Source organism: Neocloeon triangulifer, unplaced genomic scaffold (genome assembly GCF_031216515.1).
Source record: "Neocloeon triangulifer isolate White Clay Creek 2 clone unplaced genomic scaffold, ASM3121651v1 ptg000014l, whole genome shotgun sequence".
NCBI classification, from domain to species: domain Eukaryota; kingdom Metazoa; phylum Arthropoda; class Insecta; order Ephemeroptera; family Baetidae; genus Neocloeon; species Neocloeon triangulifer.
In genome coordinates this window covers 24120921-24136370 of record NW_026775556.1, presented here as the reverse complement: position 1 = coordinate 24136370, position 15450 = coordinate 24120921, and the positions used below count along the sequence as shown (strand labels likewise).

The 15450-nt window shown below is 33.2% G+C and overlaps 2 protein-coding genes across 3 annotated transcripts; one reads left to right on the top strand and one right to left on the bottom strand.

The window, feature by feature from the left end:
• The first annotated feature begins 1748 nt into the window (after positions 1-1748).
• LOC132200829 (putative fatty acyl-CoA reductase CG5065) lies at positions 1749-8186 on the top strand. 2 transcript variants are annotated; one of them, XM_059626570.1, is made up of 11 exons: positions 1872-1907; positions 3491-3626; positions 4525-4651; positions 5035-5151; positions 5230-5481; positions 5538-5683; positions 6186-6295; positions 6360-6552; positions 6854-7096; positions 7479-7736; positions 7875-8186. In XM_059626570.1, exons 3-11 carry the CDS (start codon positions 4562-4564, stop codon positions 8029-8031), a joined length of 1566 nt encoding a protein of 521 aa, XP_059482553.1. In that variant the 5' UTR covers positions 1872-1907; positions 3491-3626; positions 4525-4561; the 3' UTR covers positions 8032-8186. The 2 variants fall into 2 exon arrangements, with proteins under 2 accessions (XP_059482551.1, XP_059482553.1); XM_059626568.1 differs by lacking the exon at positions 3491-3626 and having other exon boundaries at positions 1749-1907.
• Positions 8187-8192: 6 nt separating this feature from the next.
• On the bottom strand, positions 8193-15002 carry LOC132200830 (putative fatty acyl-CoA reductase CG8306). The gene is made up of 7 exons (XM_059626571.1): positions 14747-15002; positions 11511-11707; positions 10969-11217; positions 10760-10908; positions 10594-10703; positions 9346-9778; positions 8193-8995 (listed from the first exon to the last, which is right to left on the bottom strand). The coding sequence occupies exons 2-7, from the start codon at positions 11703-11705 to the stop codon at positions 8599-8601; spliced, it is 1533 nt and encodes a 510-aa protein (XP_059482554.1). The 5' UTR covers positions 11706-11707; positions 14747-15002; the 3' UTR covers positions 8193-8598.
• Between the last annotated feature and the right edge of the window lie 448 nt (positions 15003-15450).

The following is a 15450-nucleotide window of genomic DNA, read 5'->3' as shown; positions in this document are numbered from 1 at the left end:
TAAAATTTATAATTATTTATCAACATTTTTAACCTGATTTGTTTTTGAAATCCCGCAATAGCAAACGCAATAAGATTCTTTGTAATTAAAATAAAAACATTCAAAATTTAATTATGTGTCTTACAACAAAATTAAAACCTTGAAAATCCGTGATTACTTTACGAAAATTGTCTTCATGTGCGCTCATAAACACACCAAATATAATTGGCGTCATATAATTTCGCTCTGATCTTTATCATTAAAGAGACTTTAATGAGCAAAGCAAAACGAGAAATATTTAGAAAAAAACTATTATTTTGATGTTTAATAATTTTTAATTGACTTCACAAAGAATTTTTTAATCAAAACCAGGATCCATGCAGATATAATTTTTTTATGGCACCAAATTGAATAAATATTCATTTGCGGTTTAATTAAAGGAAGGTTAATTATAATTTTGCAATCAAAACCATGAAATTCAGTCTGCTCCTGGTTATAAAAATTGATCTACCTTATATTATAAAAATTTCCAGGCTGGAAAAGCGTAAGTCTGACTCATCAGCCTTTGATCGTTTCCCAGGAATTGCAATTATTGTATCTGAGCGCAATAGTGTGCGGCAATATTTAATAGTGGTGATTTAAGGCGTGTGTCGGACTGATCGGCAACAATGGGCGACAAGAGAAAATTGTAATTATTTCTTTCTTATTGCTTTTGCAGAGAGCTTTTGAAAGATGCATCCTTGATCTACGACACACAAGCCGCTCTCTCCATCGTCACTCTAGTTGCGAGCATAAAATGCTTTGTTTTTCCTCGAATGTCTTACGACAATGAGTGGATTAAGTACTCTTTCCCAACTCCATCCTTTCAAACTTATGATTAAATGGAAGATTCCTTATTCACATCAATCGATTTGTTGAGAAATTGAATTTTTGTTACATGAAAATTTCATAAATCATAATTATTTAATAATTAATTTTTCTTTCTGAATCATCCGTAACATTTAAGAGTCAAATCATTGTCGTGGCGTATTAAGTCTAGTAAAAGTAGCTGTTAATTACAAGTTAGATGGAAAGTTAAGTTTATTTAATTAACAAAATATTAAACTGCCAATAAATGTCTATGAACAAAATTTACTTGTTAAAAGGAAAAAAATAAAGAAACTAATGAAAATAAAATTTAATATAAAATATATTAATAATAAAAAGTATTTTGGTAAAATTTAATATCAAAATTAATTTATTTTTACTTTATTTAAATTGTTAAAATAGCCTTAATTTTTTTTAATACACATTACTATCCTCAAATTAAATAACCAGTACCAATAACAAAAAAATTTATATACTCATTTATTATTTGATGTGCAATTTAATTTATCCAAAATAATTGAATTGGTCTTATGCTGTAATTAGATTAACTAACAATTGTCTATAATTTTTATTTTAAAAATTGAGGTAATACAAAATGAAATTTGTTAAAAAAAAAAATTATTGAAAAATTGTCATTTTAAGGTTCAAAATTCTCTCCTTCCTTCTAGATTTCCGAGAAGCCCCTTTGTTTTGCAAATCAGCTCACGAATCGGCCAAAGAGCCAGAAAAATTGCGCAACCAAAAGATTACAATTATATACACAATAAGTACTTTCAATTTTGGACGTACCCCGAGTGCTGTTGATTGCCCATGATTTGTATGCTTGGCAGGCTCGAGATGGACGAGATCCAAAAGTTTGGACCGGCGGCGGCGGCGGCCACGGATTGTGCTGAACGAACACTGACAATTTTTCTGATCGAGCAGCGGGGACGCCCGTGGACGATTGGGTGGGTGGAGAAAGTCGGTGCACCTGATCTTGCTGGCGGGCAGGGTGCTGAAATCCGAGTCTCACTCACGTCGCCACCTGCTCATGGCAAGGGTCGCACCTTCACAAGCGTCAGGTAAGAAAAAAGCGTTCCATTACCTCACATCGATCGCAACTGCACAGATGATTAACTCTTCAAGTCGATCTCTGCGGTTTACCCATTCCAATTTAAAACACGAAGGTTGAAAAATTCTCAATCCGCAGATTTATTTTATTGATTTTTATTTGTTTATAAATAAAGGAGGGATTGTTTCACAAGATTGAAAATTAACTTTAATTTAACTGATACTAATATTTTATTACGTCGAGTATAAAACTGCACCGTAAAATCATTGTTGTGAAAAAATTATTAAATTTTTGCGTGATTTGCTTCACATTTTAATATAAGGCGAGTTGAATTTATGTAAAAAAAATCCCTTTTAAAATATTTCCATCTTTTTTTTTTTTATTTAGAATTTTATCTGCAGATATATATTCAGCTGTGAGTTTTAAAAGTTTTTATCTTTAGAGTTTTAGACTGGATGAAAATAAATATGAATTTTTCATTGATTTTCATACAAATTACAAATTGCACCTTCTATGCCTATTATACAGTGGTAGAGTTTTAGTTAATTAGGTTTTTTATAGCTTTGCAAACTCAATATATAATTTTGTTTTTGAAAAATAAATATTTTATCAAAACATTTTTTAAAATATAACAAAATAGAGTAAAAATAAATAAAATGATCAAAACTAAAAAAAATAATTTTAAAATTTTAAATGATGCAATTTAAATAATTTCAAGTTTATTAAATTTAAACAAGGCTTTCTTACCAAATTAATAAAAAAGACAACAACAATAATAATGCACTTTTGAGGATAGTTTTTCTAGATTTTTGGCTTATTTAGTAAAATTCTTGCTAGTGGTGCAAACGTTTTTTTTCTTTCAACAATTGCGCTTTTAATTGTTGTAGAAATCTGACCATGAACACAACAACAAAATCATGATTAGACGTCCACGAAAAGAAATCATTTTTTTTCCACAGTTTAAATAAACTTTTTTCAGCAAAAATTATCCCGTTTTTCACTTCAAGTGATTCAATTTTTTCTAAATTATATAGAATATTGAATTTAATTGAAATATCGTTGAAAAAATGTGACATTTCGCAACAATGCACGGAATTCCGCTTTCGGAGATTTGAACGCGTGATAAGCGGATGGAGAAAAGCGTGGTCAGTCGCGCATTTGGCGATCTGGGGTGCACTCGTGGGCTGACTGCAAATCAGCCGCAATAGAAACTCGACCAATTCGGGCCGGAATGCGTGATGCGCGACATTAATTTTAAGTCAGCGCACGACTTCGCGACGAGAAACTGCCGTGATTTGGACAAATACAAACTTCCGATTAATTTAATTTCACCCAAGAACTGTCATTTCACTTTTGGGCAACTTCCCAACCCGTTTTAAAAATAATAAAAAATTCCGATCGAAATTTTATGTCCTTCCTTTCTCGTTAAACAATCATCGCTTTCGCCCGATCAAACAAATACATATAAAAATTCACGCGTTTAAACATTTGCTCAGCGCTGATGCACCGAGACTGCAGTTGCTAATGCCGGAAAATCGCTTTTGTATTATTTGCCCTAGAGCTGAAGCACATTTTATATTTTCCACTCTGCAGGGTGGGGAACGAACGACACCGAGACGATCTCGCTATAAGAAAAGCAGTTGTCGTGTGTCTTTCTTAATTAATTGTCAAAGGGATTCGCCCGCGGATCGTCCCATTGAGCACCTTCTGACTCACTCAAAACGACAAAGTAAGCGATTTTACTCTCACTTCTCAAGCTCAGTCTGTTTTCAAACAGCGGTTTTATTTTTAAAATATATCATCAAAAGCCTCAATGTTAAAAGAGAACATTTTTATTTAGTCTTCTGTAAGAGAAATTTCTAGCCCAATTTGAAATTTTTAACACTCACCGGACGTATTTTGGATTCAAAGTTACAGAATTATAACTTCCATTAAAAAAAGTCTTCAAAATTAACAATTTTTTAAATCAAATAATAAATTTCCAATAAAATAGTACAAGAATGCCCAAGTAAATTAAATATAAATATAAAAATTCCGTAAAAATGTCTGAAAATTTTCCAAAAAATATAAAAAAGAATATTTTTCTTAAATAAATCATAAAAGATTATTTTAATCTTCATTTATGTTATATTTTAAGTTATTCTACTCAACTCTTTCTTAATTTTTTCAGCAATAAATTTTTACCAGTGATCTCTAATCAAATTAAATTTGACAATGTTAATTATAATTTACTATTTTTTAATGAAATTATTGTGATTTTCCTAATTTTTTTTCTTTTTGTCAGCCATTTGTAGAGATTTATATTTTTTCCTCATTATTTATTTTGTGATGAACTGTTTTTAGAGTTTTTTCCCCTTGTATCTTTTTTATACGAAAATGAACAATATGAAAAAAGAAGGCTGCGTCAATTGTCCTTTACCTATTCCGGATCTATCCTGCCTAGTCACTTGTTCTAACACCACACAGTGGCGACCGCACACAAGTGTCCTGGTGTGGAATATTGCATTATTAAAATCCTCCACTTGTGAGGCTGCTGACGACAACTATTTGCCTATTGATCAAATACAGTTTTCTTTCAACTATGCTCGCTCATCCGTGTACGTAACTCGTGCTTCTGGACAATTCAGTTGATTCCAGACGCTGCGAACGCTAACACTGACCATTATGCCGACCACCGACAAGTACCCCAGCCTCACGGGCTTCTACGAGGGTAGAAGTCTCTTCGTGACCGGCGCCACCGGCTTTATGGGAAAGGTCTCAATTTTATTTGTTATTAATTTTTAATTATTATTATTATTTGAAATAAATTTATATTATCAATTACAAAAATTTTAATTTTTTTAATTTATTTTTTTTTTTAATTAATCAGAAGTTAACATTTTATTTTAATTTTTGTAATTATGTGCATTTAGAGTAAAAATTTAAAACTCAGTCATTGTAACCCAATCATCAATCATTGTAATTATAGAAAGAATAAAAGAACCTTGAATTTGTAATACTAATTTTCAAGTATTTTTTTTTAAATTATTTAATTAAAATAAATTAATTATTATAGTAAAGAATAAAATTTAAGTTGAATTTTAAATTATTTGGCATTTCTTTTGAAATTTCAACCGATTATTTTGGTGCAAAACAAGATTTTGGTGGAGAAACTTCTGCGCTCCTGTCCAGACGTTGGATGCATCTACCTGCTGATGCGGCCGAAGAGGGGCCAACAACCCAAAACCAGACTGGACAGTCTACTCAACAATCCTGTAAGATCATTAATAAAACTCATAATCTCTTCAATTTAATCAGAAATTTGATAATTTTAATTTTAATTTTTCGGTCAGATTTTCGACCAAATTCGAAAAGAAAATCCGGGTGTTTTTGAGAAGCTGCGCCTCGTTTGCGGCGACGTGAGCGAAGACGGTCTCGGAATCGAAGACCAAGAAGTGCGACAAGAGTTGCTTGAAAAGGTGAGCGTCGTTTTCCACTGCGCCGCCTGCGTCAGGTTCGACATGACCCTGCGCTACGCCCTCACCTTCAACACCAAAGGCACCAAAAGGGTGCTCGACCTATGCAGCAAAATGACCAAGCTCGAGGTATGCATTAATGAATTAAGCATGAAAAACCAATTATATAATAAATAAATCCGCAGTCCTTCGTTTACGTTTCAACTTCTTATTGCCATTGCGACCGGGACGTCCTTGGCGAAGAACCCTACGACGCGCCATTTGAGCCGGAGCAGCTTTTCGAGTGCGTCGACTGGCTGCAAGATGACATGGTCCAACTCATCACGCCCAAGTACATTTATTTTATTTCCAAAAGCTACTCATAATTTTTTTAATATTGTATGAAATCTTAAAAAAAAAAAAAAATGCCACAGATGAAGATTGTTGCAAATTTAAATTTCGGAATAAAAAAAAAATTATTTGAAATTAGCAATTAATAATCAGTTTTATATATTATTTACTCTTTTGTTCTTTTTTTTAAATTGCTTTTCATGTTTAAATTTTTTGTATTCTTCAGAAGTGAATTATAAGCAATTAAAATATTTTTGTTTTCATTTTTAAATTGCTGTTAATATTTATGTTTTCGTTAATTCCTCAATTTATTTTCATTAATAATACTTTTTTCTTGAGCTTTTTTCCCTAAAATTTGTTTAAATATTGAGATTTTTTTATTCTTGAATCTATTTTTAGTAACAGTGCATTTTTTTTCTTTTGGCCTTCTTTTTAATCGCCTTAAATATTTAGATTATTTACTCTTTTGAGTTTATTTGTAGTTATTAATTAATTTTCCGCAGACTGATAGGCAACCTGCCCAACACGTACGCCTTTTCCAAGTGCCTGAGTGAAAAACTGGTCACCGACGCGAGCAAAATCATGCCTGTCGCCATTGCAAGACCCTCTATTGGTAAAGGATTATATTTTTAAAATAAATTGTTTTACTGATTTTTTATATTAATTTGTTGATGCAGTGACTGCCGCTTTTTCCGAGCCGATCCCAGGCTACGTGGACAATCTGAACGGACCGACGGGTTTGTTGTTAGGCGCTGGAAAAGGCGTCCTGCGTTCGATGCACTGCAAGCCGGCGTACAAGGCTGATCTGATTCCCGTCGACCTGGCCTGCAACGGACTTATCGTGATCGCCTGGCACCTCGCAAATTGCAGGTAAATATTGGGAAAAAACAAAAATTGGTATAGTCATACAATTTGAATTAATTTTTAATGAAAACTCAAAAACCAAAGAAACCACTCGAAACGGGAAATAATTAAATTAGTAACTTTTCACTAATCGCCTTTTATGTGGAATTACGTTCCAAGATACAGGAATTTTATAAATTTTTTACACTGGTTTTTTCTTAGTGTTGGAACATAATTAAAAGGTGATTGCCGATTAGTCAAAAGTTACTAATTTACTTTTTACTGAATTATAAATATAAATAGTTTTCAATTTTTGCACTTTTCTTAGACCCTCCGAAGGACCTCTGGTTGTGAATTTGACGACCACGGAGCGAAACCCTGTGAGCTGGGGCGAGATCATCGAGTACGGACGCAAATTCATCTACATGTACCCGTTCAGCGGAGTCGTCTGGTGGCCGGACGGCTCCATCAAGAACTCAAAACTGGCCCATGAATTTTGCGTGATTTTCTTCCACATCATTCCCGCCTATTTGATCGACTGCCTCGCTGTCCTTTTCAGACACAAACCCTTGTAAGTGAAGCTTTATTGAATTCTGAAATTATTTCAGCTGCTCAATTTAATCATATTATTGATTTTTATAATACAAGTTTAAATTAAAACTGGTACTTTTTACATTAATTTTTACAATTTGTAAAACAAAAATTAAACCAAATTCATGATTTATTGTCTCTTAAAACTTAAAAGGCATAAACGCCTGTAGTTAATCTGTTATGCAACCCGCAAAACGAAATTTACAAAAAATAATGAAAAAAAATTTTTTTTTTTTATTCTTTAAAGAAGCAATTATTACTAATTAAAAAAACTCACATTTTGACATTTGATTATTTTCTACCTGAATTTTTTTAATCTTAATTATTTATCAAAAGTACAAATTTGATTTTGATTTTCGTAGCATGGTGAACATCCAGAAGCGTCTGCAGGGCGGCCTTGACCTTCTGCAATACTACACGACCAAGGAGTGGAACTTCACGAACCGGCGAATCGTCGAGATCTGCGACAAACTGGAGCCGAGTGAGCGCGAATGCTTCACCACGGACGTGAAACGCGTCCAGTGGGACACCTACGTGCGAGACATGTTGCTCGGAACCAGACGTTTCATCCTCAAGGACGACATCAGCAGCCTGCCCAAGGCTAAGAGACACATGAACAGGTTCAAAATTTTAATTTCAACTGCAAATTAATAATGATAAAATAAAATTGTAAAATTTATTAATTTAAATTATTTCTGGAAAAAATTGCTTAAATATTTAAATTTTTTGAGTTGCTTAATATTTTTATTTTGTCACAGGCTCTACTGGCTGGACCGTGCATTCCGAATTTTCGTCTACTTCATGATTTTCTGGATGATCTACTCAAGCTTCAGTACAACGAGTCACATTCTGAGCTCCGTGTTCAAGTCCAGTCCGATGCTCTCTGAGGTTGAGGAGCCTTCCAGTGATTCTTGATTGTGCAATTTTATTAATCTTAGGCTTATTTTAATGAAGGGAAAACTTTGGAGTTGATTACTTTTCTGCATTTATATACGGCGCAGTCTAACTCACTATAGCTTTTATTTCATTTATTGTTAAAAAATAAAGGTATATTTTACTTAAGAAAAAACAAAATATTTAGTCTCTTGTTTTTATTTAATACAAACATTATTTCTGTGTTCTCTCGAAGATATATCGAGTAAATGCTACGAAAGTGACAATAACAAAAAAAAATCTAAACTCAATTACTTAAAGTAACGTGATCTCACCGTAGAGAGAGATTCGATACTTGAAGCGTGTGGCAAGAAATCAGCAATAATTAGATCAACACCTGCTCCACATTAATTTCCACGGCTGATTGAGCAGCAAAACGATTGCGCCGCTCTTCCTAAATCCCATATCAGATCGGTTGCAACACCCGAAAAATACAGCGGGGAGATTCGAATAAAAATGCTAGACGGCATAAAAATACTGACACGACTGAAAAGAGAAAAAAAAATACCAGTAATGGAATGGTAAAAAGCGGAATCAACAATCAATCAATTAAATAATGCTGAAGAACAGATAGGTGAGGGGCAGCGAAAGCAGGGCCAGGGTTTTGTCGCCGCCGGTCAGCTTGAGGCCGGTGTAGAAGGCGACGCCGTAGATTGCGAGCAGAAGGGCGTAGTGCACCCCCTGCAGGATGCGCTGCTTCTTCTTGGCGGCCGGCAGCGTCTTCAGCTCCTCCTTGTTGAGGTAGCGCCGGACGCCCAGGGCCATGGTGTCAAAATACGGGTACCAGTCCAGGTTGCCCACGTTGAAGTCGAACACCTTCTTGTCGTCGCCAGTCAACTTCTCGGTCAGCTCACGGGTGCGGTCGTTGTGGTACTTCCACTCGTTGTAGATGAAGAACTGCAGGCGGTCCAAAGAGCTGTTGATCTTTGAGTGCAAGGTCACCAACCTAAAATTAAATTAATTTGAATATAAAAAAGTGATCAAAAAAATATAAAGGGTAAAAATAATAAAATTTAAACAACAATAACTTCTAAAATTTAAAATTTTACCAAAAATATTAAAATAACATTTGGAGCTTTTTGTTATTTTTATCAGTTACTAAAATAAAAAATGAATATAATGCAATAATTCATAATTAAATTTAAATAAAAGTAATTAAAAAATTATTTCTAGTTTTCTTTAAATTTACTGTAAGTTGAAGCAAAAAATCTTTCAGAAATTTTAAATATTCCATTTAAAATAAATTCATTTTACTCATGAAATTTTTCAATTTGTATTCATAAGAATTTCTCAAACCTTGGACGTCCGCCAGTGATTCTCGCAACCAGGTCGAGGAAGAAGCCCGGGATGAAGTGGACGAAGATGGAGGAAAACTTGAAGAGGCTGAGCGTGGTGAGGATCTTGATGTTGGGATACCAGACGGCGCCGACGAGCGGGTACTTGCGCAGCATGTTGTTCATGTTCTTGTAAACCATGTGCCAGCGGAACGGGTTCTGCGTGGACGTGGTGCAGTGGTAGATGGACACCTGCGACGACTTCTGCGTGCCCGCCTGCCACGCGGCCACGATCATCTCGCTGATCACCATGTCGACGGGGATGTAGTCGTAGACGACGTCGGTCGCGATCGGCAGCCGACGCACCACCCCCTTGGCGGCGCCCATCAAAAAGCCGGACGGGCCGTTCGTCGAGCTGATCCACCCAGGCACTGGTTCCTTCACAGCGCAGGTGACTAGAAATAATTCAAAATGGTTAAAATAAAAAAAGTACTAAAATTTTATTAGGAAAACGGAGATTATTTTAAATAAAAATTAATTTTCAAGTTAAACATTTCTGGAAGATTGTTTTGCTTAATTTATAGAAATTCAATGAAAACTACAAAAAAAATACTACTAGTTACTTTTATTTCAATCAATTATTTCATTTATGAGCCATAAAAAAATCCGCTATTTCATTAATATTAAAGTTTTTAATTAAAATTACTGAGAAAAATACCAAAAGCTCCGAATGTTTCAATATTTTTATTATTTTTGGTAAAAAATTTTTAAATTAAATTTATAATTTTTGCCTTAGACTTTTTATCAAGGTCTTTTCTTTTGTTTTATATTTATCGATTTGATCACTAATATTTTTATTCAAATTAAAGACCCAAATTTCATTTAGTTTCAGTCAAAGTTAAATGTAATTAGAATGTAATAAAGTAAGAAAAAAATGGAGAATTTTAAAGTAAAGAATAGTTCCAAGGATGTACCACTCAGGGAAATGGAAAAAATTGAAATCAGCAGTTTTGAAAAAAGATTTTAAATAAAATATAATAAGTCCTTAAATGAGAAATTTTAAAACGTTATTAATGTTGATCAACTCTTGGGCTGCACTTTGCATAATTATTCTTACTTTTTAAAAAGTTTTTGTTGGTTACCCCCTAAATTAAGCATTTTTATTATTTTTATTTTTTTAATTTTATGAATTGTTTTATAAATTTGATTTGGTAAGTTTTAATCAAAATTGTAGAATGTCTTAACTCTTAATTTATGCTTTTTTACTCACTCATCGAGGGACGAACAATCGCCGAAGGCACTTTTGCTGCAGCTCTGGCAACCACATGCTCAGCCAGTAGTTTTGTGTATGTGTAGGTGTTCGGGTGATCACCACACAACCTGTCAAGAAAAAAATTATTTTCAACAAAATGAACATGATTTTTTATTGCACTCACTCTTTAGAAAGCTCCTCAAGAGCACTTTCATCGGTCACCGAAAGAACCTGGTCGATGATCTTGTCAGGGTCGTGTTCCACAGGGTAGAGCTCCTCTTTGACCTCCCTGCGTAGGCAGTTGACGTAGGCGCTCGAGACGTGCACAAATGCCTTTGAAATGTTTTTAATTTAAGAAAATAAGTTTTTTATGTCGAATCAAAATGTGAATACTTTGAGCTTGGGCAAGGATTGGCAGAGCTGGACGACGCTCCTGGTGCCACGCAGGTTGATCTGCACGGCCGGTTTGATGCCAGTCTCGAAGTCGAGGGTGGCTGCGCAATGGAAGACGACGGACACATTGTCCAAAAGGAGCTTGCGGTCGGCGTCGCTCAGACCCAGATTCTCCTCACCGATGTCTCCGGCGACCGCCACCAGTTTTTGCAAAGCGTCCGGATTTGTCTCTTTCAACTTTTCAAAGACCTTTGGAAAACAGTTGAAGCCAAATTAAAACAAAATTTTAATGTTTTGAATTTTGAAATATTTTATTCTATTATTTCAGAATGTCATGGAAATTATTATTTAAAAAAAAGGCCCAATCCAAGTTTTGTTAAAAATTTAATTAATTCTGCTTAATTTTCCATTTATACAGGAGTTTTTTATTTGTTGAATTTTTACTATTTGAGTTTTTAATTTTTATCATGACACAAACCAGTCTTGAAAAATATCTTTTAAAATAAAGTTTTATAATATTAAATTCATATATTTTGGATTACCTTGTTTTTGGTGACGTCTTCGAGACGCTCCTCGATGGCCTTTCCCCTCTTTGGTCGGACCAGGAGGTAAATTTTACCGGAGTCGGGACAGCATCGGAGAAGTTTCTCCACCAAACCCATGCCCAGGAAGCCTGTGGCTCCCGTGATGAAGATGCCACATCCCTTGTAGAAATCCTGAACCTGGCTCTCAGGCATCTCTGTCGAAAAAAAGAGGATTTTTAATTTAAAAAGGCATTTAAAATATGTTAATTCACAATTTCACAAAATATTTATTTAATTTAAAAATTATACCATTAAATGTTTGAGTAAAAAATATAATTTATTTGTAACTATTTTCAATTTTAAATTAAATGCGAAATAAATTTCTATTGTCAACGCAGAAACCTCTTTTGGAATATATAATATCTATCAGAGCAAATCGGCAATTGCGTTATTGAAATTATTTGAATCGATTTTGGTTCCCAAGAGTATCAGATGTCAACGAGCAACCCTTTTGCTTTCAGTTTTCACACTCGCGCGCAAATGTTGAGAAAATTGTATAAAAATAAAGAGGCTGAAAGATGAGATCGTTTGTAGGCGAGATGCGAAAAGGTGGTGCAACGCGGTGCACTCAATGCCACAACACCCTGAAGGCCACAATGCACACTAGTTATTTCTGTGGAAAAAAAACTAATGTATTTCTCGAGTGAGCCGCGCTGACTGAGCGCAAATTACTCACATTCACGGCGAAATATCTCACGGAGCTAATTCCGAACTGGCAAAGGCGTTTGCAAAAGAAAAAATCCCCATGAATCAAAGAGAAACTTGGTTGATGGGAAATTTTTTCTAATTAATAAATTTATGTAATGATTAATTTCCACACTAAATGAATATTTCAATTTAAAATGTTATTATAAACATGTAACATTATAAGAAAACCTAATTAAAATTAATTTAGGTTTTAAATAAAATTAAATTAATTGAAATGATTCAGCGTGGGCAAAACATTAAAGCGTGAAATCTAAAATTTAATTTTAAAAAAGATTGATAAAAACAGAAAACTAAACCCCAAAGTTATAAAATTAGAAAAATCCATTTCTTGTTAAATATTTTTTTATTATTATTATTAATTAATTTAGTTTCTATTTTGCTATTCACTACAGATATTAAAAATTTATGTCAATTAATTCGTGCAAAATATTTCTGTTTCTAATTTTTTATAATAATAAAATATTTGCGTCTAAATCTATTTATTGAATTTTATAAACAAATTAAAAAAATTTTATTTCTTCATTATAGAGAAAAATTATTACTAAAACAGGAAAACCAATTTAATAAACAATTTATTTGCTATTCAACAATTTCAGGGCAAATTGTGCGTTATTTTACAAGAAAATCTTAGTTATTTTGACACGGACACGAATTTTTTTTTTTTTTTAAAGTGACTTTGCTCTTTTGATTTGCGTCAGGACGATTTTCGGTCTCCGTCATCCCTGTGCGCGCACGTCTGACTGCGGCGGAGAGAAAGAAAATAAGCGAGTCAGGCATTATTAAAATTGCGCTCGTCATGCAGCGGCAGAAAAAGTCAAGGATTTTTACGCGTGCTTATTACCATTTAAAAAATTTTTTACGTGCCGCCGTATCGTCGCAAGAACAGCGGATTAAAAATTTTGGGAGATTAAATTTGCTCTCGGGTCAAGCAAGGTCAAAAATTTTAACATGTAAAAAAAATTTGTGATATTTAAAAGTAACTCATTGTGGATTATTCAAAAATTTAAATTTAAACAAAATAAATTTAATAAAAATGTATTAAATATAAACAACTTGTAAAAATGGATTCTGAAAGCAAGAAATAATTGTGAGAATAATAGTTATTGAGAAAGTGATCAATTTCCTTTTGACAGGCAAGGCTTTGTGGCTTGTGATATTTCGCCATGTGGAACAAACGGGATTTCCACTCGTCCGGAAAATAATTTTAAAAATAAAAAAATTTAATAACCGCTCAGGCTAGTTCTTTTGTGAAAACTTGCTTTACCTTGGCAGGTTGTTAATCCGTTCAACAACAAAATGAATTAGATTCAGACCTTCATATACGCACTTATATTTCCAGTTCTTTCAAAATTGCATCAACAATCTTGACAAAACTTTTAGATTCTTTGTTAGGAAGGATAATAATTATATAATTATGTGGCAAATTTCTGCACCTAACAATCTGCCCATAATTAAATAGTTCCTTGAATGGAACATTTTAATTGGTAAAAAAATCAAAATAATAAATTAAAAATAAAATTGTAATTAAAATATGCACAATTATTGATCCTTTTTTTCAAATTGAAACTCTTAGTAAATCATTTTGAGACTCAATTTTTGTTTTAAATTTTAAATTATTTTTGTTGATTTTATTGATTGATTGATTTTGAGATTATCTGCTTCTGTGATCGTTTTTTCATGTGTGAAAATAAGACACAATTATTATTAATAATTGTGTGGGTTTTTTTTCAGTTTCAAGAACATAAACTAATTAAATTAAATTAGAAAAAAAATAGTTCAAGGCCTTGAAGAGGAGAAAAACGAGCCTCATAATGAAGGAGCAGCTAAAGCAAAAAGAGGTTTCCCCATTTCAGAAAGCGCAGCAGAGCGACAGATGAAAAGCCGCAGCATCTCTCGAGTCAGAGAAAGCTGCTGGCAATCTGACGTCACGCGAATGCGAGAGAGACGAAAACGAGATTTGTCCGGCGGCCCCGAAATTTAACTCGTAGGCTCTAATCTCTCCGGCAAATAGAAACCGAGAATCATTGCCAGCCTAAAAACACTTCTGCGAATTTCCAATCGAAAAAAATTAAAACCATTAACATATTTTGCAAACCTTTCAGCGTTACAATTACATTTTTTCCTAAATAATATTAAGCTGATATTGGATTGCTCAGGCTTTAATTTACTATGTGTTTATTATTAATTTTAATTTTTTTTTAATTATTTTTATTTTTAGTAAAAAAAAATTAAAATCACTGTCTAAATATAATGTTAATTAGAATCTATTTATAATCCATACAAAATATTATTTTATAAAGTTTTGATTTTTTTGTGACCTTTAAAATTTTAATTAGTTACTTTAAATGTAATAAAATAGCTAATTAAATATTTTTTGGTTAGAAATTTTGATTAATTATTGTTTCTAAAATTTGATTATTTATATTTAAACAATATCTTATATATGTGATTTAAAATTTAAGTTTTTGTTTATATAATTTGTATACCTGCTGAAGCTAATGACGTCCGGTCGAGTGGTTTGTTGATGGGAAGAGCGCGGACGTCCCTGCCGCAGTGTCGGACAAGCGATGCTAAATTTAATTCGCACTGGACAGAGACTTGAGATGGGCTGCACTCGAGAGGCTGCTCAGGTTCCGACCTTTTGCTTTCTTCCAGTCCGGCGACTCCTCGTTTGCAACCAAACGCCAACAACCAACAGATGAGTCGCGTTTTTCTTTTTTCTCGCTTGCCGGCTGCTTTCAACCTGAAATTTACTCAAAACAGCAGCTCGAGTGCCATCTGCAGGACTGCGAACCAATCCAATATTCGGAGCTACGTAAGAGCGGGACGTACTGCGATGACTACTGCATACCGACAATGCGGATAATAATAGTTAATAGTTATTTATTTATATTATACTAGTTATTCTGACGGAAATCAAACAGTAAAAAGTGGTGGTCAAGCGTATTTTCTTTTTCTAATAACCACAAATTCCAGCAATTAAATCGGATTTCACTTTATTATTTTATTTATATATTAACCTCTCTATATTATTGAAGAAGAAAGTAAATAAGAAAGCAAAAAATGTATGGAAATAGAAAAAAAATTAGTCACTGGTTTTCTTCGGTATATTAAAATCCATATGAGCCACTTAATAAATTTTTATTTATTTGGCAAGATAACAAAAAAATTTTTTTTAGATGAAAATGAT